The sequence below is a fragment of the Mesoplodon mirus genome, assembly GCF_964341445.2.
Source record: "Mesoplodon mirus genome assembly, chromosome: 1".
Classification (NCBI taxonomy): domain Eukaryota; kingdom Metazoa; phylum Chordata; class Mammalia; order Artiodactyla; family Ziphiidae; genus Mesoplodon; species Mesoplodon mirus.
In genome coordinates, this window is record NC_138976.1 from 22,727,819 (window position 1) to 22,753,455 (window position 25,637).

The 25,637-nt window shown below is 52.5% G+C and overlaps 1 protein-coding gene across 8 annotated transcripts in view; it reads right to left on the reverse strand.

Annotated features, from left to right (window-relative positions):
- Positions 1-506: 506 nt before the first annotated feature.
- Positions 507-25,637, reverse strand: part of PAX5 (paired box 5) — a gene marked incomplete at both ends in the record, with an annotated part of 186,992 nt that continues 161,861 nt past the window's right edge. For 5 of the 8 annotated variants that reach the window (XM_082643561.1, XM_082643558.1, XM_082643556.1 and 2 more), the window contains 2 exons: positions 507-583; positions 7,391-7,477. In XM_082643561.1, coding sequence (XP_082499687.1) covers positions 507-583; positions 7,391-7,477 — 164 coding nt within the window. The remainder of the gene's footprint in view (positions 584-7,390; positions 7,478-25,637) is intronic. The other 3 variants (XM_082643560.1, XM_082643559.1, XM_082643557.1) reach the window with 1 other exon arrangement.

Below are 25,637 nucleotides of genomic sequence, written 5' to 3' on the forward strand. Positions count from 1 at the left end.
CTGTGCACAGGTCCAACTCATCCTGTGACACGGCGGGAGTGCTGGATGCATAATGGCTGGGCAGTCTGCTCAGTTGGACCCTCGGGCCCACAAAAAAGCAGTAAGGTATTTACACGGGTGCTGTTGAAACAACAAAAGCAAAAACTCTCCTTCCCAGGCCTGGGGGAGGAAGACGGGTGGGTGGTCAGACAGCTAGGGGGCTGGCAGGCTGGGCTGGGACCTGCAGTTGTCTGCAGAACAGTCTGTTGGTTTGTGGAGACCCAGTCACATCGGGAGAAGCTCATCAACTGACTCTTAGAAATGGATGGGTGTCTAGAAGTCCAACAGCCCCTACCATAGAAGCCCAGAGTCCCTGGCAGGAAAAGGGGGAGGGAGTTTCAGGCGAGTGGGGGGTTGCTGGGGGACGGTCTCATTGGGCCCCTCTGGCTGTGTTCGGAGGGGGCTGGGAGGCTATGGCCTTCAGTGATATGTGTCATAAGTGCTTGGCGCCTGCCTGGCTCCTGGGGTCAGTGACGGTCGTAGGCCGTGGCAGCTGCGGGCGGGGCAGCTCCTCGGGCAGCGGCGCTGTAATAGTACGGGGAGCCTGGAAGAGACAGAAGAGGCCACGGAGGTTGGAGGGAGACCTCGTGCCTCCAGCTCCGCACCGGGGGTCCCCTTTCCACCAGTGTCCCCTGCCTCTGTCTCTTCCTCCCCCTCCCCCAGCCCAGGCCACTGTCCTCTCTCACCAAGATCTCAGTCCCTGATCAGGGCCGCTGCCTGGTCACAGGTTTCAGGGCCTCCTCACCAGCTAGAGCTGGGGTGGCCAGACCAGGGCCAAATCCACCCGCCCCGCACCCTCCCTCCTGCCCCCGTGCCGCTGCCTGTTTCAGTAATTAATGTTTGACTGGGACCCAACCTTGCCCGTTCGTTTTCTATATCATCTGTGACTGCTTTCATGTTGCTACTGCAGAGCTGAGTACTACAATAGCGACCACATGGCCTGCAAAGCCTAAAATATGTACTATCAGGCCCTTTACAGAAAAAGTTTGCCAGTTTCTGAGCAAGATGATGAAAAGTCATCACTTCGTAGTCTGGCCTGTGGAAGCTTTGTGACCTAGCCCTGCCGACCTCTGGATTTCCCTCTAGGACCACCACCCCTCCGGCTCACTCCCAGGCACCCCGCTACTGCAAAATCACACTCTGCAGCCATCTCAAATATACCAGAGGCCTAATGGCAGCTACCACAGGCTGAGCACTTCCTGCCCCACCCTGCCATGTCCTTTACACACGCTGTCTGATTTAATCCTACGGGGCAGGTGGAGCCAGCCCATTTTATCCAACTCGCACGCCTCCGCGCCTTTTCCACGCTCTGCCTCCTGCCCGGAACACGTTGGCTGCACCTTCACCCCCTTTCCTGTCTGAATAGTGCCGCCTCCTTCAAGTCAGAGAGCCCCTGTCTCCTCCTCTGGGATGCCCCCTGTCCTGAGCCCACGCCGTGCTGCAGGCTGGACCACGGGCTCTGATCATCTCTTTCTGTGCTTCTTCCCCCTCGCCTGCACAGACAGCCTCACACAGGCAGGGGCTGGGTTCTGCTCTGCTCGGTGTCCGTCGCCAGCCTGGAGCCTGGCACATGGCACGTGCTCGGCTAGGTTTGCTGAGAAAATGAGCAACAGCACTGAGTGAACCAACAATAGTAAAGACCCTGCCCGTTCATTCATTTATTTTCCAACCCTATTGCATGCAGCACTGGGCCATAATGAACAAATGCAGGCCAATGTTCAGAGTCAGGAAGGGGATCAGAGCTCTGAGAGAAGAGCTCTGGGAATGCAAGATGATTCTGGCAGGGTCAGGCTTCCTGGAGGAAGCAGGGTGGGTTGAACTTGGAGGACATGAAGATTTGGATATGTGAGTACGTGGGCGAAGGGCAGGGGGCAGCCCTGCTTCCTGTGACCTCCAGACAGAGCCAGTGTGGGGCATTTTGTACCAATGCTGGGTTCTTCCCACTGTCTCAGGGCTGCTCTCTTTAACTGCATGCTTTGGATGAGGCCTGCAGGAGCCCTGCTCTGTGTTCAAACTCCTCTCCAGGGACAAAAGGGTCTGGGGGACTCAAGGGGATGAGCAGATTCTCAGAACCACAGAAGTTAGAGACACTAGGCCGTCTCTTCCTTTTACAGGTGGGGCTGGGGGGAGTAGAACTGAGGCTCAACAGACCACTCATGTGCCCAAAGCCACAGAGCCTCTCAGGGCCAGAGCCTGGCGTGGAATTCTGGTTGTCGGCCCCTAGTTCAGGACTCTTTCTGCCATGACACAGTTCACAGCCTGTACAGCTATGTCAGAGGGCTGTGTTTATCCAAGTGGATAGCAGCTGGGGTCCTGTCAGCCACTGTAGACCACATGTCTGCTGGGGCAGGAATAGTAAGCTTCTTAATTCCCCAGGGGAGGTGACTCATACTTATTCTGAAATCTCACCCAAATCCAAACCAATCTTGGCAATTCTCCCAGATGCCATAACTGGGCACCAAGGCCTGAAGATTGCCAGTCAGGCTCCATCACTCCTGGCTGAGTGAACTTGGACAAGTGGCTTCACTCCCCTGAGCCTCAGTTTTCTCATCTCTAAAAGGGGGGTCACAGTGGGGCTATACGAGGGCACCACGAGGTAAGGATGTGAAGGTGCTCTGGAAATGGACACTTTTCTAAGCCCTTTATGTGCTTTAACTTTTAATTTCCACAACAATTCTATCAGGTAGGTAGTATTGCCCCCATTTAGCAGATGAGGAAACTGATGCACAGAGAGAATAAGTAGCTTGCCCAAGGTCACGCTGCTAGGAGGTAATCAAGAGGGCAGGATTAGCATGTGCCACCGCCCCTCCAAACCCAGCCCCATTTAGTGGGTATAATTCTCCCTCCCCAGCCCCCAGGAAGGCAGTAATGGCTCAAGCAGCAGTGACGATGGGGGAGCAGGCAGTGCCTTGCTGTGCTGTTCGGGAAGGTATGGACACCAGTGCCATGCTGAAGTATTCCCAGAGATGGAATTTTCTGCTGCCTTCTGTCACCTCCCTGGTTGGAGCCCTGACTCAGACACCTGGCAGCCTCCTCTGCTGTCTCTCCTGAGGGAGGGGGCCAGTCGCCCACAGAGTATCTGCAGTGCCAGCCCTGCATCCTGCCTTCAGGGCCCAGGTGTGTGTGTGTGTGTGCGCGCACGCGCCAGCCCCGTGGGCCCGGGCATGGCACAGGAGCAGGAAAACCACAGGGGCTGCCCCTGCAATTGAGGGACAGGAAATCCTAGCTCGGGCCTCAGAGTTTCCCAGGGGCCAGCTCTCACCCTGGGCTCCGACTCGCTTCCCTCTCAAAGCCTAATCTCTCGGCCAGGCTGTCCAGCGACCCCAGTGCGAGGGCCCCATGGCAAAAATCAAAAACACTTGCATTTACCGTGAGAAATGAAAACATCACCTCACAGAGCGCTCTGTCTTCCTGGTGCCCATTAGACCTCCATCTAGAATAAGCTTGTCCTTTCTTCTGTCATTTTTCCTCTCTAATTCACATTATCATCAATTTACTTCTTGACACAGTCATTCCGGGCTCCTACTCGCTCTCTAATCCCTTTACAGTGGCCACAGGCGCTCTGGTTCTAATCCTAATTGACCGCAGCAGCCTTTCTTCCTGCCGCCAGCCCGCCGCCCCGCTGCCCAGGGCCCCAGTGGGATGCTGGATCCCGGCCGCCCTGGCTGGGCCGGGCGTGGGCAGATGGCAGGCAGCTCCTGGGGAGGAGGCTCAGCGGGAAGGGAGGCTCTCCTGCAGCTTCCTTAGGTGGCATTGCTCATCCAGGTGTGGGCGGGGTGTGTGAGGGTCCCACCTGTTTCCACAGCTCCCACTGATCTAGCAGAGCACAGAGGCACCTCAGAGCAGGTTTCCCCACTGGCACCCTCCCCAAGTAGCAGAAATACTCTACTTCTCCAGCCCAGTGGGATTCTTTCAGCTAAAGCCCTGAAGACACTAGGGAAAGGGCAGGCTGGTAGATCGGAGCGGGCCTGGAACTTATTTGCAAGACTGGCAGAGCAAGCCTGGCATCTCACTCATCTTCAGGAAAGTGGGATCACTGCATTCCGGGCCTCAAGAGAGCATCGTGTTCAGCTCCCGCTTGAATGAAGCTGCCAGTGGCCACTATCCTCATTTTACACCTGAGGCCACTGAGGCCCGGATTGGTTGATGACCTGACCGTGATTCCCTAGGTTACAGACTTGGGCAGGGCAGGGGCCATTTCTTATGTTTGTAACAGCCCAACATTGTTGAAACTTTTCTTGCGTTTGCAGAGTTTTCTGTGGTATGAGGCCTGCCTCTTTGAGTTAGAAGTCAGAACTCATTCTCCCAGTTGCCTTTGCTGCTAGGGCACAGGGCGTCACCTGGGCCCTGCCAACTAGAATCTCTTGAGTTTGACCTCAGTTGGGAGGGGAGCAGCTTGAGGAAGTGGGCTGACAGACTCTACCTGCCAGAGGTGGGTACAGAGGCAGGGCAGAGCTCTCAAGCACCCCAGCTGAAGCAGTAGCACAGAGCGGGCTGCTTGCAGGTACCAACCGTGGAGGTGTATATGCTAGAGCAGCCCTGGTGTTGTTCCTGGCTGTGTGTCCCATGCCTGTCTCTTTGGTCCTCCTGGAGATTCTGGGGGTCCCCAATATTCCTTAATAAATTCACTTTCTGCTTAAACCAGCCAGAGTGGAATCTGTTGTTTGCAACTGAAAGCCTGACAGATAAATAAAATAACCTGGCTTTCAAAAATAGATCAGCGCTGTTCTCATGGCATACAAGGTCTGAGTATTTGGGACTCCCAGGCTTGTTACGATGGAGAGATGAGCCTCTTTTCCTGGCTGTAGTACTGTTCAGACTGAATTGGTCAGGAAGAGTAAGAGTACCACATCACACACTGATTATGAATACAGGCTCTAGAGTCAGGGTGATGGGAGTTTGAATTCTCATTCTGCTCCCTGCATGCTGTGTGACCTCAAGTAAGTTAATTAACCTTTCTGAGCCTCACTCTCTTCATCTGTAAAAGTAATATTGATACCTTGTGCCCCCTAGGACTGTTGAAAGGATAAAATGAGGTAACCCACATGAGGGGTTTTGCCCAGTGCCTGCATAATTAGCAAGTGCTCATTTAGATGAACAGAGTTTTGATTCTTTTTCCTCTTCTCCACACTGGTTCTGGCCCCCCTCAAGTCACTGAGCACATCCCAGCACAGATACACTTACCTGAGGCTCTCTCACCCCCAGCCTGTGAGCTCCCTGGGACATTGTCCACAACTTTTCCACACCAGACACATAGTCCACGCATATAATTGGGGATATGAACTGGATTTCACTCCAGCTTGAGCAGCAAAGGCCTCGGATGTGGTCTAGTCCCACCTTCCCCTTGACATCCCCTTGGGGTCCTAGCTGCCCACACAATCAGGTGCAGACTTCTCAGTGTGGCATTCAAGGTCCCCCACCTGTGGCCCTACCTCCTACTCCGTCCCTTTGCTACGCTTGCCTGAGCAGCTCCCTTCTCACTTCTCTGATTCTTGAACTCCCAGGCAAATAAGCCTATCAGATACCTCATGAAAATTAGAAAAAGCAGCCATACTCCTGTGCCAGGGCTTGGGGCTTTGTGCCATGCATGGGCTCGACTTCAGCCCCCACTTGTTCCCTTGGGCAGTACACGGCCATATGTGGAGGCCCTAGGTCAACATGGCCTCCTTGGGGTCATATCCCCATCACAAGGAACCCCTCCTGCAGCCTGGCCCAGGCCTCCTCTGTGCCACATCCCCTGTGGGTCTCACAGCAGTGCTGCGACCAGGGCTCTCTGTATGAGGCCGATTTGCAGGGAGCGGCTCCCAGGCTCAGGCCTCCTGACCCATCCCTCCACCCCAACCCCTGCCGAAAGACTCTGGTTCCGGGTCAGCGTTTGCCTCCTGAAACTGACAACTGGGCCAACTCAGAACCCAGGGCCTCTCAGGGGGGTTGTTTAAGGAAAAGCATTAAGTAAGTGGAGACCTCACCTCATACTTAGAAGTAATTTTTACCAAAACCAAAAAAGAAGTCTGAGCAATCAGTCCACAGATTCAGCCCCTCCAGGAGGCCACAGATGGCAAGAACCCAGTCTGCTATAAAACGAAATATTCAGGCACAGGGCCTGGAGTGCTAGTTGGCATTGTTCCTTATTTCACCTCAAGTTTTGCAAGCTACACCAAAATGCTTTGGGTGGCCCAAGGCTCAAACTCATGGAAGGATTGAAGCCAGGAAGGGATGGTGTTTACGTCATTGTCTGTCCTAATCACCAAAGCAGGTTGGGGAAGGGGCCAAGGCTGTGACTTCATGGCCTCCTTCGCAGACCCATGCCTAGCAACTTGAGTTTGAAGACACCAGGTTCTTGCTTTTTTGATAAAGTCTATGTTTCTCAGTCCTGAAATAATTCAGGATCCAGGGAAGTAACAGGTTCTTAATTAAGCAGGCCTTATTAAGCTGTACAGATAAACCTGGATGGTCTCAGAGGCCCTTCCATGCCTGACCTTAGTGGAAATTCCTCAGCTGACTGCTGGGGAGAGATCGGTGTTGCTGCCTACAGGCTGATTCACTGGCTCTGCCCCCAGGGTGTGTGACATCTGTGAGCCCTGAGCCCCTGCTTCATGCTCCAGAATCTTCAGCTCCAGCTGGCACTCACCAGCTGGTCTCATTTAAGTTCATTGCAACAAAACAAAGGGCTCTCCTTGGCCTTTTGAGGGCTGAGTTAGCCCTGCTTGGTCTTTGGGGTGGCCCAAATATCTCTGCTGATGTACACAGATCAGGCTGGCCCCAGCCATGGACCATCTGCAGTCTGAGGCCTGGGCAGAGTCTGGGCACCAGCTGAACTCGGAACGGCATGACTTGGCAGGCCTTCAGCCACAGGGCAACCCATTTCTAATGGAGCTGGCTCTAGTGGTGTCCATGGCAGACATCACTAATCAATATCCATGCCTCAGAGTCCTTACCAAGACAGATAGCCACTACCAATCAATCCAAGCTGGTCTCCTGGCTGCTCTTATTTAGAGATTTCTCACCAAAATATTCAGTGGCTCTTAAGAAATATGTTACTCTTGGGCAGGCACTTTTCCTGCCTTTCTCTTTCTCCCTCAATGGCCTTTTAAATTCTGTTCCCCTTCTGTGCCATTTTCCCTTATCCACTAAAACATCTGGGGGAGGGCTGAGGGCACAAGCAGGGCTGGAGTGGTGTTTACTGTCCTGAAGCCCCACCACAACTCCCACGTTGCAAGTATCTGGGGAGAGCTACCCACCCCACCTCAGTGACCGGACCTGAGGATATTGAGGGACCCTGGCCCAATGAGGGGGCCCAATGGGGCAGTTGATGGCCCAGGGGCCCCGCAGGGCCTCCGCCAGTACTCACCGAGCAGCCCTGGGTTGGGGAACCTCCAGGAGTCGTTGTACGAGGGATATTGAGGGTGGCTGTAGGGGCTTCCGGAAAACTCACTCCCTGCATGTGGTGGGTGGAGAGAGAAACAGGAACCAAATGTCAAGTCAGGTTCGGAAAATGCCAATGGCATTTGTCTCTTTCATAAACCGTGGGTACTTTGTGTAACCAATAAAGGCGAGTCCGGTCCACCCCCTTATCAAGTGGACAGCTGTCATTGGCATTGTCTACATTTTCCCCTATAACCTTTTTCTTATTAGTGGGATTGAATACCAACCTCTCACATGTGTACCATTGGATTACCATGTGCCAGGTGTTCCCTGGGGTTATTGGCCCATTTTACAGATGGGAAGACTGATGCCCAGGGTCTCTCACAAAACAGCCTGGATTCACCCAACCCAAGTCCAAAGGCCCAGACTGCTTGGTTCTCAGCAGTAGCCTACAAAGCCACTCAACAGCCAGCTACCTATACAACTGCTGAGAACCAAGCAGTCTGGGGCTTGGGACTTGGTTCTCAGCACTGACAGAGGCCACTCCAGGACCCCAGTATGGATGCAGTGCCACTTCCCATGTGTTTCCTGAGTGGCTCTGGACTGGGAAGCCAAAGATGACCCCAACTCTAGTCTAGACCTCTGTGCTATGAATCCAGAGGTAACTGCTCCCCAGGCCTCAGTCCAATGGGGAAGATGAGACATAAACTCAGGCCCCCGGCACTTTGCTGAGATGAAGGGACAAGCTGAAGGGCTGGGGGAGCACAGAAGAGCGACTGGGTGGGGCCTTCTGGGCATGGGGAAAGGACCAAGAGCTGCAAGCTGCGCCAGGTGGAGAGAGCAGTGGGTGTGGGCGGGCAGAGTGGTAATTGAGGATGGTTCACTCTTGCCCAGCTGTTCGTGGAGCCATGATGCTTGCGTCTGGCACTTCCTTGTGCCCTCACTTCCAGCCACAGGAGAGCCGCTTTACCACTAGCCAGTGTCAGGAGAGGAGCTCAAAAATCCCTGCCCTCAAACCTTGCTGCCCTGACTCTGTAGCAGGACAGGCCCCTCCTGTCTCCTCCCTGTGGCTGCAGCTCCTGGGGTGTGGGAGCCCCAGTGCCTGGCAGCAGTTGTATAGGTAGCTGGCTGTTGAGTGGCTTTTTAGGCTACTGGTTACAGAGCATGTGGGCCCCACCCTGGCAGTGGTGACAGGAGTCACACAGCCCCATGAGACCACCCTTGGCACCATCCATGCTTCCATGGATTCTTGTTAGGGATGCCAAAGGGCAGGAGCCTCTAGAAGGACAGCCATCCAGAAGTCAGGACCTGGAGCACCGCTTTTTCTCTGGGGGCCTCGCCCCAAGTGTAGGGGCCCCGGGGCTCCACCAGGTGCAGCAGGAACAATAAAGCAGGCTTGAGGGCCAGCCACTCCCAGCCCCTGGGCCCAGCCAGCCTCCTCCCCACTTCCACAGGCAACTGCAGGCAGGGCATGCGCGTGCACACACACACACACACGCACGCGCGCACACATGCGCTCCTCCTCTGGCCTCTCTGGGGGCCACTCCCAGCCTGACAGGCTGAGCCTTCCAATTCTCTGTTTTTTATGCCTCAGTGGTCAGGGTGTCAGGTTCCAGCGTGCAAGGGAGAGCATGGTGACAGTGCTGAGCCGCAGCAGCCCGGCCTCTGCATTTCCATCAGCGCCACGGCACCTCCTCCTCCTCCTGGGGGGTCGGGTGGGGGGGTAGAGCCACAAGCTGCCTGGAGAAGGGCGACAGCCACCCTCTCCCCAGGGCTCTGGACACCCACGGAGCTGCCCCATCAGAGGCGCTTCCTGACAGCACTGCGCCTGGCCCGGGGCATCGGACTACACCAGTAAAGGCCGTCTCTGAATCTCCATCTAGCAGCATCGCGCCTGTCTGCCAGGCCCAGCTCCAAGGCCACCTCTTCCAGGAAGCCTCCTTGATCTCCAGCCCTCAAAAGTGCAAGTCTCGGGCCTGTTCAGCTGGAGTTAATTAATCAATTGTATCCTTGTTGTCCATCCCGCACCCTCCCCCCAACTCTGTCCCCAAATTGGCAAAGGGCCATAAACAGCTCCAACTCCTCGAGAGGATGTACCTGTCAGTGTTGCCCACCATCCTCGACCCTGTCGCCACCTGCCTGCCTTTCTAGAATCCCACTCAGATACCTCTTCCTCTGGGAAGCCCCTCTCCAGCCCCTCCTGGGGCGCACCCTGTCTCCCACTGTGCCCCACAGCGCCAGATTCGCCCTGACCTGCACAGGAGTCTCCTGTGACATGGGAGCATCTGTTTGCAGGTCAGTGTCTGATTCTTCTCAGCACCCACGTGCCACCCACCCCCAGTGTAACACCCCGTCCACAGCAGACAGTCGGTGCTCCATGAACCACCGGTAGCTCGCTGCCTCTACCTGTAACACGACGCTCTTGTCCACATGGCTCTCTCCCTCACCTCCTTCCAGGCTTTGCTCCAATGTCACCTCCAAACCATCGCATTTCCAATGGAAACTCCTTCCACTTTCCCTGCTTAACTTTTCTCCATAGAACTGATCACAATCTCACATATCTAACTTATCGTGCTTATCTTTCTTGTTAATTCTGCTTCCTCCACTAGGATGTAAGCTCCATTGGGGGCAGGGAGTTCATGCCTCTATCTCAATGTCTAGCAGGCCCTGAAAACTATTTGTTAAATGAATGAAAGAATGGGAACTCCTCCCGTTCTTTCACAGATGATGGTTCTCACGACTTCCATTATTAGTACCGATAGCCAGGGGTGTATTGTGCACCTGCTGTGTGCCCGGATTCAAACCGGTTTATCCGAGCCATTGCCCAGGTTCCATCCACCACGCCATCCTGCTCCTGGTGGAAGAAATGAACCCCCAGGGACCCACCCTGCCTGGTGTGTTTAGAGCACTGGCATGGTGGTACCTTCGGCGGGGCCCCTGTCCTACGAGATGCCCTGTGAGAGTGTGCCCTCTGGGTAAGGGGAGCTTGACGGTCTCTGGGGCATGAGGCTGACCTCAGGGCTGGTCCAGCCACATGCTGGGGACTCCGGGATGGTGTCATTATCTGAAGTGCCACACAGGCAGCTGGCTGGGTTTAGGGAGTCCTCACCCATGAGATGTGGGGAGAGCAGGTCCTCAATTGCCAAGAAAGCTGCCTGTCTCTGGACCCAGACTAGCTCGGCCACAGAGATGGCGGGGAAGCAGGAAACCACCCAGATTCAAGCCCACATGCTGCCACTGAACCCTTCAGAGCAAGGGCTCTGGAGCCAGACTGCCTGGGTCCAAATCCTGCGTCTGCCTCTTCCTAGCTCTGTGACCACCAGCAGGTTACTCAACCTCTCTGCGCCTGTTTCCTCCTCAGTAGAGTCAGGACAATTAATAGATCCCACTGCACGTGGTCACTGTAACGACTGAATGAATGATACACAGTGTCTGGCACGCAGTGACTGCTCAGCAAATGTCAGCCACATGACAATGACCTGACATCGGTCACCAAGGCCTCCTTGGCATCTAGAATCTCATTTAACCCTCCTGACAGTCCTGTGAAGCTCACGAGACGGATGCAACTGTCTGCATTTTATATATGAGGAAATGGAGGCTCAGGAAGGTGGGGGGGACTTGCCCAGGCCAGGAGGCAACTCCAAGTCCAGCCTCCTGTCTCCCAGCCCAGGGCCCTCTGCCCATGTGACACTGTGACACTGCCTTCCCGCCCTGGGCCTCTGTCTTCCATTTGTAAAGGGGCAGATCAGACCAAGTGATGTCTAAAGGCCCTTCCTATCTGCTGAGCCTGAATTTCACTTCTCAGGGGCCACAGAGCTCCCAGCAGGGAGGGAGGCCTCTCCTTGAGGCTCTGTGGGCCCCACCTCATGATGAGTTTCTTTGGGTCTGGAGGCTCCAATCTCCTGCATCTCCCCTGCTTGAATTCGCCACCATCACGACACCTGAGGCACATTCACCTTCTTTCCTTCAAATCTTAGGACTGCAGCTTAGAAAAGAGAGCCTGGTCCAGCCAAGACAAGGTCTGGGGAAAGCACTGGGGATGCCTTCTGGGTGGAGGGGAGCATGTGAGCCAGGATGGGTAGGAATTTGATATGCAGAGGCAGACAGGGCATTCCGGGCACAAGCAAAGGTCTGGGGTGGGATGGACAGAGTGTGACCCCCGCACAGCCAGGTCTTCATGAGGCCCCAGCAGAGGCAAGCCACGGAGCAGAGTGGGGTGGAGCAGAAACGTTATGCATTTCTCCCTTCAGGGCTGGGACCCGGGAAGCCTTCAGACTCAGGAGGACCAGGACCTGGAGGACAGGCTGCAGGAGGTGAGCCCGTGGTCAGGGAGACCAGCTGGGAGGCTGTGGTCACAATCCAAGCGAGAGGGAATGGGAGCCCGAGGGACAACACAGCTGCAACAACCACAGGCATGAAGCGATGCTCCTCCAGCACAGGAATGAGATTCTCAGGCATCGCACGAAAGCCACACTTCTGGCTCATTGTTGGGTCACCCAGAGGTGAGGCCAGATGGCCCAAGACAGAGCTTGCACAATAGACGCTTCTCTTATGATTGCCCAGCACCACGGGACCCTTGCCTCATTCCACTAACTGATCCGTGCTTTGGGCATCTTTCAAAAATGCCAACCCTTTAAACTGGGAAACCTTTTCTGTATGCATTAAAAGAAAAGCTTCTGTGAGGCCTGACTGCAGTGCCAGCTCATGCCCAGCTGCTCATGCCCAGTAGGCAGTGAGACTTCCAACTGGGAAGCACACAGCACATGGACCCTCCTCAGAGACCGTGTCTGGAGGTGCTCCGACAGAAGCCCCAAGAACTCTCAACAACGAAACATGGGTCATGATCTTCTCTATCTTCAGCCCCCCAGGAGCGAGCAGTCCTGAGGAGAAAGCAAGACTGGACCTTCTGCGACCAGGCCTGGAACTGGCACCGTGAGCTAGGCCCCCACACTGTGCTGGGCCACCAGAAAGTAGGGAGGGGGCAGGGAGGAGCCTGCCCACAGGGTGGGTGTGGGCTTCCCATGGCAGTGCTGAGAGGGAGCCTGCCCCCATGGTCTGTAGTCAGCCTGCCACTTATTGGCTGTGTGGCCTTGGGAAAGTAATGGAACCTCTCTGGGCAGAGTCTTGTCATCTTGAATATGGGCCTAATAAAACACCTACATCATAGGATTGGTGACAGGTAAACGAGATAATATTATTGGAAGAACAAAACTAACTTCTCCTGTGCCAAGGAGACTGGGGAAGCTGGGGAGTGAGGGAAGACTGAATCAGTCCCTAAAAGGAATTTTAGAGCTTTATTTTTATTGCTGAGTTCTTGGATATGCAAAAGGAGGCCCAGAGCTGGGTTCAGGGGTGGGGACAGTGACAGCTCACGTGCGGTGTGTGGAGGACTGAACAACCTGAACTGAGGGAGGTTCTGCTATCCAGAAGGAGAAAGCGGGAGACAAAAGGAGACGTCTGTGCCCCATGGGGTGGGGGAGCGAAGAGCATTCAAGAAGTGGGCGTCTAATTCCCATTTTAAGTCACCCACATTGGGACGTAAAGCCTGCTACACACTCAAATGCCGATACGACTGGGCTGGTGTTTTCTCCCCACGTGGAAATCGAAGGAAGCAGCTGCGTGCCACGTTTGGGCAGCCAGTGGGGTTGAGGTGAAAGACTGTGGTCCAAGAACAGTGTGGATCACAGGGCCCACGAATTCTGTGATGTCAGGAAGCCTGAGCCACAGGCGTGAGCATGCAAAAGTTAACCGTCCCCCCTCCAACACCCCATCTGAGTGCAGTGAGGAAGCATCTAGAGGGCGTGGCACTCCATCTTATGATAACCCCATCCAAGATTTTACAGCAGAGAACTCAGGGGCTCGGGGCCGAGGGACTTGGCTTCTCACTAGGTATCCGAGGGACTAGCAATCACTCCCCTCATTCCTACCCAACTCCAAGCAACTCACTTCTTCCCAGAATTAATGGGAAGTAAGATGGGCCCGTTCCCCCCACCACAAACTTACCTTACATTAAACCTCGCCAACCTCTGCTGGGACTCATAGTCCCAGATTATTTGGACTGGACAAGCTTGAGAGATAAGTTCCTTCAACCTCCCCTCCCCCAAGTCACACACCAGGCAGGGCCAGGGCAGGACCAGAACACCGGCCTATTCCCAAGTCCCCGGGCTTCCACCATCCCAAGAAAGACATCACTGGGCTGGGCCGGGGTGGGAGAGAAAGTCCTCCCCTCACCACCCTCCCCACCTCTGGTATGTCTGAGAATTTTCAAACACACAGCAAAGCTGAAAGAATTTTACAGTGAACACCTGTGTACCCACTACCTAACTCCGCCATCAATATTTTCTTATACTTGCTTATCATCTATCTCTCCCTCCAGCCTTTCATTCATCTTATCTTTTATGTATTTCCAAGTAAATTGGAAACATCAATACATTTTCCCCTAAGTATTTCAGCCTGCGTATCATTAACTGGAATTCATTATTTGTTTAAAAGTTTTTTCTTTTGACGTAAAGTGTACACATAATGAAATGCACAGATCTTAAATGTACTATTGCTGTGTTTTGACAAACGTATACACCTGTGTAGCCGAAACCTCTATGAAGATATAGAACATTATCTTCACCCCAGAGAAGGAAAGTTCTCTTTTGCCAGAGAAGGGGGTCTTTTGACCATGAGAACCCAGTTATCTGGGGATCTGACCAAGTCATTCCCCATGAACACAGAGCTCTAAGATTAGCACTGACATCCTTCCTTCTGTTAACTAGAAGAGGGCAGTGAGTACTTTCATCTGCATTGTCTGTTAGAGCAGGGGACAGTTAAGTCCCTTGTGCTTGGCCGCCATATCAAGCACATTAAGGAAGTGATCAAGCGTGACGTCTTGGAGGGTATAACCCCGAACATCGAGGACTGGGTAACTGTGACTAAAACAAAACAAGGCGGGCTGACTAAATCTGTTGATGCCAGCTACACTGTTTTTTATCTCCTCACTAAGCAGCATCCGGAGGCTCACTGGGCATGGACTAACATTCTAGCCGTTTCTCCAGCCACCCTCCATACAGAGCGCCTCCTAGCTTTGATCGCTCAGTGGAAAAAAGATCTGTAGCCAGAGCCCTGTGGCCCTAGTAACAAGGTACCTGTTATTCTTAACAGGACCACTCACAAATACAGCGAGGTTGTGGACTGGCTAGTCGAAAACGGAATAACTTCTGAGAGACAATGGCTGCTGGAAGACAAAGAATCCCTTCGCAGCAGCTTTCAACCGAGCTCAACAGAGCAGCACTGGAGAACGCGCGAGCCGAAATGCTCCTGACGAAGTCGGCCGAAGACTACCTGCTAGGCAAGCTTCCAGTCGGGGACATCACAAGGAACAAGGTGTTCCAACTTTTCCAGGTGAATCGGTACGACCCTGTCTTGGCAGCGAACATCCTAGTTCGCTGGGCCCGGTGGGAGTTCAACAAGTGCAACGCCATCTGGTTCTACAGACCTGCGACCACCAGCAAGACAAGCATCATGGAGGCTACTGCCCATGCTGTGCCATTTTATGGCTGTGTTAACTGGACTAATGAGAACTTTCCTTTCAATGACTGGGTAGATAAGATGGTGATTTGGTGGGAGGTAGGAAAGACGACTAGTAAAATTGTAGAGTCTGCTAAAGCCATTTTGGGTGGGTCGGCTGTGCCAGGTTGATCAAAAATGTAAAGGTTCTGTGCAAATTGAACCAACGCCTGTACTTATTACCAGTAATATATATAAGTGTACTGTGGTTGATGGGGACAGCACCACCTTGGAACACAAGGTACCTTTGGAGGAAAGAATGTTCCTTTTTAGGTTCACAGTAAAACTCAGACATGATTTGGGGAAATAAATAAATGGGAGATAAGAGAATTTTTCCAATGGGGCCATGACAATGCTATACCAGTTGAACCGGTGTTCGAGGTTCCTACAGGCACTAACAAACCCCACTTACCTGAGACCGCTATGAATAGACCAGTTGTAGTTTCGGTAGCTAGGGGATTTCCATTGCCTTGGTGAGCAGCGCAAAGCTCCCCATGTCAGCTGGAAAGTGCCCAAGTTCCCCCAGCTCCTCCCTCGTCCCCTGCCGCATCTGCTGAATCAGCAGCTGACACGGGGATATAAGGGCCCCCCCAGGAGGCAAGGGAAAACACACAAGAGGAGTCTCTTGACCTGTTCACTGTGTGCACTCTTGACACCACTGGTCTGGCTGAAATAAAGGTGAGGCGTCCAGAGCACAAGTTTAGCCATGATAGAGCTGTCTTGTTGTGCGAGGAACATAAGGGGTTGGCGAAGCCGGTGGCTTTGGATCAATCTAATAAGCATACGCGGGAATATCACACGCGTGTGGCTCATCACAGTTTTGACTGTATGAATGTCATCCTTTCGACCCCACTGAGTTTGATTTGCCTGGTGATGGTGACTTGGAACAATAAATGAGTAAAACATAGATATGGCTGGCTTTCTAGGTGCCTCTGAAGAGTGGTACGAGCAGGCAGCGGCTACTTGGTACAACTCAAAACCTGGACGCACTGTCCCTAAACCAAACCAGCAGCAGCCGTGGCTTCCAGCTTTGTCTGGATCTGAAGGACGACCTAAACACTCTGCAATGGGTCTTGTCCTCCCTGCCTATAAGTACCTTGGCCCTTTTAACGGCCTTGCTAAGGGCCCTCGGGTCAACAAGGCGGATGCAGCCATGCGGGTCCATGACCTATGACAAAATAATCGAGGAGGGAAAGAACCCTGATCTCACTTTTAATTCAGCAGACCAAGAGCTGATAGACTCTCCCAGGAGATACCTCCTTTGGTGGAAACCTTGCCCGAGGTGTCTTCTAGGCCAAGAAGTGCCAACACCTATGGGCCTCAAAGACACGCCCCCCCCCCCACCGCAGCCGCTAAATGTCCCAAGGTCGCAGACACCAGCCCTGGAGAGCCCAGTCTCCCCGCGGGAGGACGAGGAGGAGAACGTACCCCTTTGGCCCCCCGCGGATCCTCTGGAGTGGCTACCGCGAGAAGCGCAGGAAGCAGTAATTTGGAGATGGCTACGCGAGACGCAGAAGTTTCAGACGCAGGCGGCGGCAACAGAGGCATTGGAGAGTCCTCAGGAAATTGGCATGTGATTCTCAATGGCAAGGGAATCTCGTCACCACTCGTTCCACCAGAACTTGGGTGCTCCCCTCCTACGGCGACAATCTCTACAAGCAGATGAAAGGCCATGCCTCCGACATGTCCGCCTACTTGGGTTACAGCACCCTTGGGCCTACCTCGACTTCAACAGATTCCAGTGCCACTGGAGTCCCCGAGACTGTCAGCGGCTCATCAACAACTACTGGGGCATCCGACCAAAGGCTTGTAGAATCAAAATTTTCAACACACAAGTTAAGGAGGTCATGGAGGCAGCAGGCACAAAGACAACTGCCAATAACCTAACGTCAACCATCCAGAGTTTTGCAGATGACACAGACCAGCTGCCATATGTGATTGTAAATGCCACCGAGGGGTGCTTGCCCACTTTTCCCGGTGATGTTTTTATGTTGCCTCAGTACTGGTACTGCACTGTGCATATGAAGAGCAAAGGGAACACAACCCCTACTCCACGCTCAGCTTTTTATTGCCTAGAATACTTTTCCAGTCAGATGCTTTGCACTGGCAATAATTTCAGTTTTCAATATGCCTTTGAAGACCTCCCTTTTCACTCTTGCCTTGTGCATAATCAAAGAGTGACTCATCTCTCCAACCCCCTTGTCGATCAGTACCTATATGGGTTCTACCAAACTTCAGCAGATGGCACAATTCAAACCACAAAAATTAAGAAGAGTAACTATGGGCAAAAATACACCAACTATGAGCCGGGCCCATGGCAATGCATGCAGAGGTTCTCAACCAATAAAGAAAACAATCAACCTAACATGTCTGCAGAGGACCAAGCAGTGGAGAATTGGTTGGCAAATGCAAAGAGCTTTTTTTTTTTTTTTGCGGTACGCAGGCCTCTTACTGTTGTGGCCTCTCCCGTTGCGGAACACAGGCTCCGGACACGCAGGCTCCGAACGCGCAGGCTCAGCGGCCATGGCTCATGGGCCCAGCCCCTCCACGGCATGTGGGATCTTCCCGGACCGGGGCACGAACCCTTGTCCCCTGCATTGGCAGGCGGACTCTCACCCACTGCGCCACCAGGGAAGCCCGCAAAGAGCTTTTGAAGGCCCTGACCAAATGGCATGAGCAACTGGAACGACAATGCAAGGAAGGTGGTGTAAATAACACCTTGATAATGCAGACCACCAACAAAGCACCTACCCACATTTCACCAAAGAAGATGAGACTGAAACAACAAATATCTATGCAGCTACTTCTGGCAGAAAAATTCCATTGAGTCCAAACAACCCCAGCAATAAACCACAAAACCAAGTGTCCTTATATATGGGTGTACAGCCTGGTCAGGTATGTATGGATAAAGACATCTATCTCCAGGGCCCTATTTGGGCGAAAATTCCTGACACTGATGGCAATTTTCAGCCTCATCCTAACATGGGAGGCTTTGGGTGCAAACATCCACCTCCGATGATTCTGCAGAAAAATACTCCAGTCCCTACAGAACCTCCTGCAGCCTTCACTGAAACGCCTATTAAGTCTTTTATTAGTCAGTATTCCACTGGTCAGGTAACAGTGGAAATTGATTGGGAGGGAAAATCAGAATCCAGCAAACGCTGGAATCCAGAGATCCAATTCACAAATAATTACACCCCAACTGATTGAGCAGAGTTTACTCCTAATGAAAAGGGAGAATACAGTTATTTTCCTCGCTTTATTGGGTCAGGATACCTTACTAAGAACCTGTAACCCTGATCCCTCTATAAACTGTGTAATTCCTGAACCAAATATAAGTGTGTGTGTATTATTTTCGTCTTTTGATGTTTCCCTCTTATCTGGTTCATTCATTCATGGTCACGGCGGTAGTGGGGTTGGGGGTGGGGGTGCGGAATGGTGGCTGGTGCAACCGGAAATTAAGATTGCATCAGACGGAAGTGATGCAACTGGCAGCACATCACTGGACCGGAAACACGTCATCAGAAGGCAACAGGGCAGGGCTAGGGTTAGGGTTAACCTCACCAATGGGATGTGCCAGGGCGTGGCAAATGGAAAGCCCTTCCAAAGCTACTAAACAGAATCAAGCTGAGGAATAGATGTTCTCTCCTCAAAGGCTCAAAAAGAAAGCAGAGGCTTAAGAAATTTAGGATAAATGGTGGATTTTCCCAAAACAGCACCATCTTTCAAACATAGAAGAGCTGGCTGTAAAAAAAACAATAACTATTGTAAAAAACAATAACTAGGTAACTAGAAAGGAGTGATTGAAATTAAAAGTTTAAAGGGGGCCACAAGAAAAGGCACTGAATGCAGCTGTCCTGGAGATTCCAGGGCCAGGAAAGTCGTCAGAATCAGAGATATTTTCAGTTTTCCCTTTGCTAAAAGCTCAGAGATGGCAAGAAAGTCAAAAATTCTCACTCTCACGAAAATTCTCAGAAGTGACAGGTAAAGGACTCAGTGTAGCTCTTAATTAACCCAAAACGACACCTGCCAGATGATAGGGATTTGCAGAGCACGCTGGGGGCCGACCCCATCTGCAGATGGTGGGCTCCCACCTCTGCTCAAGACCTTGGCCAGCTGTAATTAACATAAAGAAAGTCTTTCAAAGTGACTTCGCAGCCAAGTTCTATTTCTGAAGGATTCAAACTGGGCTTTGAGAGAAAATCTCTGCAGAGGAAGAGGAGGAAGAAGGAATGATTTGAAAAGGACCATGAGACTTCTGCAGTCCTTCCCTGTGGTTTTGTAGAACTGCATAATGCGCCATGGCTCAGGGGTCAGCAGGTACCTGGGCATATACAACACTGTCTATGGCCAGAGTGATCCTGACCAGAGTACCCAACACAGGCACAGCCAGCCTTTCAAATATATTACATATTATTTATATAATCACATTATATAATATACCACATACGTTATTATAATATACATGTATATATACACTGGATATATACATACACATATACGTGTGTACATACAACATATATAACACCCGTATTCACAGATATCCATATGCACATGCACACACATGCAGGATTCTGGAGCTCCATCAAGCCTCTCTGAGTGACCTTGATCAAGTCTTTTCTTCTCACCAAGACTCAGTTTTCTCATCTGTAAAGGCGGTATGTACGGGAGAGATTGAAATAACTGACCTCAAAGGGCTTTCATGGCTCAGATCCCCCCTTTCCTATCTTCCCTGCACCCACCCCCAATCTGGTCCCCTTGAAGGCCAAGGTTTCTCAACTGTCTTCTCTCCAGAGCAAGACCTTCCTGGGCTCCCAACGGAGAAAGGAAAACCCAAGCAAACTCGGTAAAGGTCAGCCCTGTCAGCCCGGACAGCCCAGCACACAGAGCATCGATCTGTTCCTGGGAAAAACCTCTTCTCCCACCAGCTAGGCCAGCCATGAAGCCCTTCAGAAAAACAGAGAGAGGAGAAAAACCAAGGGAGAGGGTGAGAGTGACGGGGAGAATGCAGAATGTCTCATTTCTGCTTCTCTGGAGAGCCGTGGGCTTTGCAGTTAGATGGTGGTGCTGGCAGGGGCACAGCGGGGCGGAGCTGAAGACCGGGGTTGAGTCCCGGCTCTTCCACCATGAGGCAGTGGAGCGACCATTCTGAGCCTTGCCTTGGTCCCCAGTAGAGAGGAGGCTGTTGTGCCTTCAGCCCACTTCCTGTTGTCTGCAACTACAAAGCCCCGAATGCAGGGACCCTTCAGGGAGCTTAGGGGAAACAAGGCCACAGTCACATAACAGCACCTCCAACATAGACCACAGCATGTGCACAGACCCCACCTGCTGGGCACCCATCAGAGGCAAGACTGGGGCCCCCGAGCCACGCGGGGCCAACAGAAACATACTGCTGCTCTGCTCAGTGCTGTTTGGGTTTTGTTTGTTTGTTTATTCCCCACACTGTGCGTTTCTTCCCTGGCTGCCTAGTGTTTTAAAGGGGCAAGTGTGTCATCAGCTACAGAACAAGCAATATACAATTGTCTTGTTCCCGATGCTGAGTTCCCCTCTTTCTGTGACGTGCCTCGCCCCTGTAGGTATTTCAGTGTGAGACCCATGGCTATGCTATGACTCACACTGAGCACTTCTGGTTCAATTTTAATCTGTTCTCTTGGTGTGGTATTATTCCAAAATTCTGTCTCAGTGATCTCATTTAAGCAAACAATGCACAAGACAACGTAATGTCTCACTAGGGTACAAGATAACATCTGATTTGTGAGTATGTGTGTGGAACTGGGGAGTTCCTGGTTTCTAGTGTGCCCTTACCTGGGAGTGCCCACAGGCAACACATGTGTGAGGACCAAGCCTGCAAGGTAATGCCCAGAAGCCTCATAGTGACATTCAAGGCCCTGCAGGGTCTGTCCCAATGAGCTTCCCAGCCATATCTCCCACTGCCCCATTGCTCTTCATCTGAAATGCCACCTTCCTCTCCCTCCTCATGTCCAATCCCCCACCTTGTCAAAACCCAGCTCAAATACCACCTCCTCCAGGAGGCCTTTCTGGATTGATCGTCCTCACTTTCCCGTGAGCCCCCAACCCTGGCTATGGCCCAGAGCACTTCCTGCCCAGACTCAGGGTGGCTGTGACCCTATCTTGCTTCCCCTGTTGGTGAGTCTGTGGCTCCTCCTTGAGGGCAGGAGCCAGGACTGATCATGTGTGACTGACAGATCCCAGTGGCCCCGGCTGGCCCCCAGTGCCTGGCTCCACCCATAGTACAAATGCTGGCTGAGTGAGCACTGCGTGTGTCCGACAGCTGTTCCTTGAGCCAGGTGCTTTCAACGTCAGACAGAAACAGATCGTGAAATTATGCTACAAAGCATAGTGAAACACTGGTCCTTGCTCTTTGACAGAGGCATGAAGCATGAGACAGAAAGACAGACAAAGGCAACAAAACACACCGAAAAGAGAGGTGGGCTGTGTCTGCTCCAGGGGCCAGGGGGCAGGTCCCGCAGGTGGAAAGGGACACTGGATGGGTGCCATCCTGAAGGGCCAGGACCCCCATCAGGCCTCTCTTGGCCTCACCGCCACATAATGACAGCACCAAGGTTGGCTCACTCCAAAAGAACAAAGAAGTTTAAAAAAAACAAAAGAGCAAAAACCACTGATAGTTACAGCTCAGAAACCAGGACCAGACTGCATTCCAAGGGGCCGAAGCTGGGTTGGAAAACTGGGCAAGTTTTTTCCTGAGTACTCATTTGGCCATCAGAAGATGCTGGGTCTGGAAACCCGAAGACTTTCTTTGAGTGAGCAGGAGGTGGCCAAAAGCCCCCATTCCAAGCCTAAACTTCCAGACTCCAGGTTCTACAGAATTCTGCGGGAATAACACTGAATTGCATTCCAGAGAAAATCCAGCTCACACACTTGTGATGGATGTCTAATAAATTCACAAGATTTCTGTTTATCCATTCAATTCAGCATTCACAGTAGCTCTATTCAGAGCTCTCTGCTAGGCCCCCTTCCCCCAACTCGGGATGGTGCACAGGCCCCGTATTCAGGGCACACCCTGCATCTAAGAGGCTTCCTTAGATCCAGAACTAGGCATTTAGGCACCAGCAAGTGGTGAGGAGGACTTAGAAGCAGAGCAGAAGTTATCATTTATTCAGGCTGGGGTATCCAGGAAGGCTTCTTGTAAGAAGTGACTGTGATTAATATATTGTATGTCAATTATACCTCAATTTAAGTAAGTAAATAAATTGTACTTTTATCATTAAAAAAAAAAAAAAAAGAAGTGACTGTGATCTGGGCTTTGAAGGACATTGAAGCAGCATCATTTAGTGGGTTACCGAAATCTGTTCCTATGCACCTCCCACCAGCCCCGGCTGCATTCTGAAGATCAAAGTGCACTGCCACTGTTCCCATGGAAGGGAGCCTGGGGGCGAGGAGGCAGTTCCGCAGGACACAATGTGTCATGGTGTGGAATGGGCCACAGAGACCTGACTCTTATCTCTTTCAGCTCCCTCAAGGCAACTGCCGATGAGGCACATTGACCGATAAACCCTGAAACTCTTGGACAGCTCTGAACCACATTATGACTTTTGTAAATTATGGTAAAAAGGTGGGCACTGATATTCTGCACAGATAGTGAGAGCAGCCGTGGCTGCCAATCTGTGTTGATGACTGAGGCTCAGGGGAAGACCATGGGCTTGCAGCCGGTCAGTCCCTGTCAAAACCCCTCGGCCACTCAGCTGAGTGGCCTTGGAGAAGTCACTTTACTTCTCTGAACCTGAGGTCATTTGCAGTGTGGCACTGCAGCATTCACAGGACTAAACGCATTTCACAGTCTTCTGTGAATCAAAACGTGCTCTACAGACGTGAGGGGCTATTTGATGCTTAACCCAGGTCTTGCAACATAACACATGCTCTGTGTGACAGTTGAAAAAATGGATGCACTGGGACTTGTTTTTAATGAAAATTGTATTTCCAGATGATTTTCTCATATTTCAACAAGTGCTCCAAATTCCTGACTGTAGGGGAAGCCTTGAACTAGGAGTCAGGGTCCCAATCTTGTCCTGCCTCTACCACTGTGCGACCTTGGATATATGCCTTGGAGGTTCACTTAGCCTCAGTTTCCCCAAGTGAACCATGGCAGGTGGGAAGTAGACAAGATTGGTTTCCAATCTCTCTGCACTAAGGAACACTTTTTCTCCCAGACTCCTGTTCAATCGCCCCTCTGCTTGCTTAAACGATGAGTCCAACCCCATGCCCTTTGAAAGGGTTCTTTGAGGTCTTTTTGTGGGCAAATAGACAATTTCCACCAGGCCGCCTATAAAGCTGAACAAGTCCCCAGCCCCTGTTACCAGCTCCCAGACTCAAAAAATGGCCCCAGCCCCCTGAAACTCAGAGGCCCTCTCACCTCCCGGCACATTCCCGGAGCCTCCTGGGATGCCTTCTCTCAGCTCACATCAGCCCAAAGCTGAGTTACTTTCCTGTGGCCGAGATCTTGGCCTGTCCCTCAGAGCAGCCAGGGCTCCTCCTCTGAAGAATCGCCTCCCCCCGGGGCTGGGCCTGGCTCCCCACGGAGGCCTGAGCGTCCTGCCGCTGACTAATGAGAGGGAGGTGACGGTGTCATACCTTGCTGGGAAGTCGCAGTGCCAGTGCCGACCCGCAACGCCTGCCATCAAATTTTAACGTTGCTGCTGACAGATTTATGGAATGCCTCACCAAGTGTTTGCGAGTAGACCAGCCAAGATTTACCTCCACAATTACTACCACGATGTGCAGGCTTTGCTGTGTGCCGGGAACTTGCAGCAGAGCGGCCCGGAGGCACAGTGCACCCCGAGGATCGCACTCAATTCCGCACAGCTTTCCCGCCCCCAAAGCCAAGGGTCCGGGTCTGAGTGAGCAAAAGAGGGACATGACCCGGAGGCAGAGATGAATCAGACACGGTCCCTGCCCACCAAGAGAGCTCGCAGTCCGCGGGAGGGGGCAGCACACACATCAATTACTCAGGTCCTGGGTGGCTGGGGACCAGCACACAGATACAGGGAGAGAGGCAGGCTGGGTTGAAGAGGGGAAGGGGGTTATTTCTCTATCAGAGTCAGGGTCAAGGACGGAGCCAAAGATGGGGCTCTGCGGGGCCATCCAGCTGCTTCAGCTCTCCTGGTCACTCCTCTGCCTGGAAGGGCTCCGGGGCTCTCCATCCCTCCCCACTGCTGGGCTCAGGGTGTCGGCACCCCTGTCCATCAGCAGCTGTGCCCACCATTCAATCCTTGGGGTGCCCTCTCCCGAGGCTGATGGAGTGGATGTAGCCTCCCAGCTCCTCAGCCGTCCTCACCGTGTCAACGAATCCCTTGCTCTTTAAGTTGTAGGGCTCTCCCTGAGCAGAGATGCGCCAGAGGGCAGGAGTAATGTACAGTGATCCAGGCCCGGGTTCTCAAACCTTGCTACCTGTTAGAATCATCTGGGGAGCTTTAGGAAATCCAGATGGCCAGGCCACACCCCAAACTAGTTAAATCAGAATCTCTGGGGTGGGGCCAGGTATCAGTATTGGTCTGAACTTCTGAGGTGATTCCACGTGCAGTGAGTGTGAGAAGTAGTGGACAGGCACTTGCTACTCAGAGTGTAGCAGCATCAGTGCGGAGTTTGTTAGAACTGCAGCGTCCTGGGCCCCAGTCTAGTTTTACTGAACCAAATCTGCTCTGGAAAATGATCCCTAGGTGGTTTGTGTGCAGTAAAGTTTGAGAAGCACTGACCCACACTAAAGAGTTTCCCAGCATCCTCAGAGGCACACTGTGTCTAGTCCCCCGGCCCTCTGAATCCAGCCCCCTAAGAAGGCCGGCCTCTAAGAAGGTTAACCTCCAACAGCTGACCGCTAAGAGGGGCTGGCTGGTGTGGGCGGACTGGCAGGTGGTTGGGCACCTGCCACAGGTACTCAGCAAGTTTGATGAGGCACTTGTTCTGTGGAGGGGGCTGAATCAGGACACCCCTCAGGCCAGTTCTCACAACTGTCAAGGCTGGACCAGAGGCAGGAGCCCCAGTGAGGTCCCGTCTCTACCACAAACTCACTGGAGCAAGGGTCTTCCCCAGTCCAGGCCTCAGTTTCCCCATGGGTGAGAAAATCAGCCCTGAAGTTTGCTGTGCCAGTGGAGTCCTCTTCTTTCTTAAATTCAACTGACACTTTCATCCATGTTCTCTGTGACCTGCCCACAGACCTGGCTGAGAGGAAGCTTTGTGGGGAGGGACCTGGGAGAGGGGAGGGGAGATATCTTTGGGGGCCAAGGAAGGAAGAGTGAAGAAGCTTCCTAAGGGAATAAATGCAGGGCGAGGTGGGGGAGCCCCCAGGTGTGCCTGGGAGACCTGGTGTGTGTCTACCTTGATGCCAGGCACACAGCAGACGCTCAATGCTTCATCCGCCTATTCATTCAGCAGATGTTGGCTGAGTGCCTACTGGATACCAGGCACTACTCTGGACACTGAGAATATAGCCGTGAACAAAACAAATGTCCCTGTCCTCAGAGAGCTTATATTCTAGTGGTACAAACAGATAATAAATAGGAAAAAATAAAGCATAGAGTGTGTGTTAAGGAGAAAACATAAGGAGGTGATAGAGTGGCTGAGGATGGCTTCACCAAAAAGGTGACCTTCAAATAAAGAGGCAAAGGAAGTGAGAGCCACCATGTGAATATCTATGGGAAGAGCAC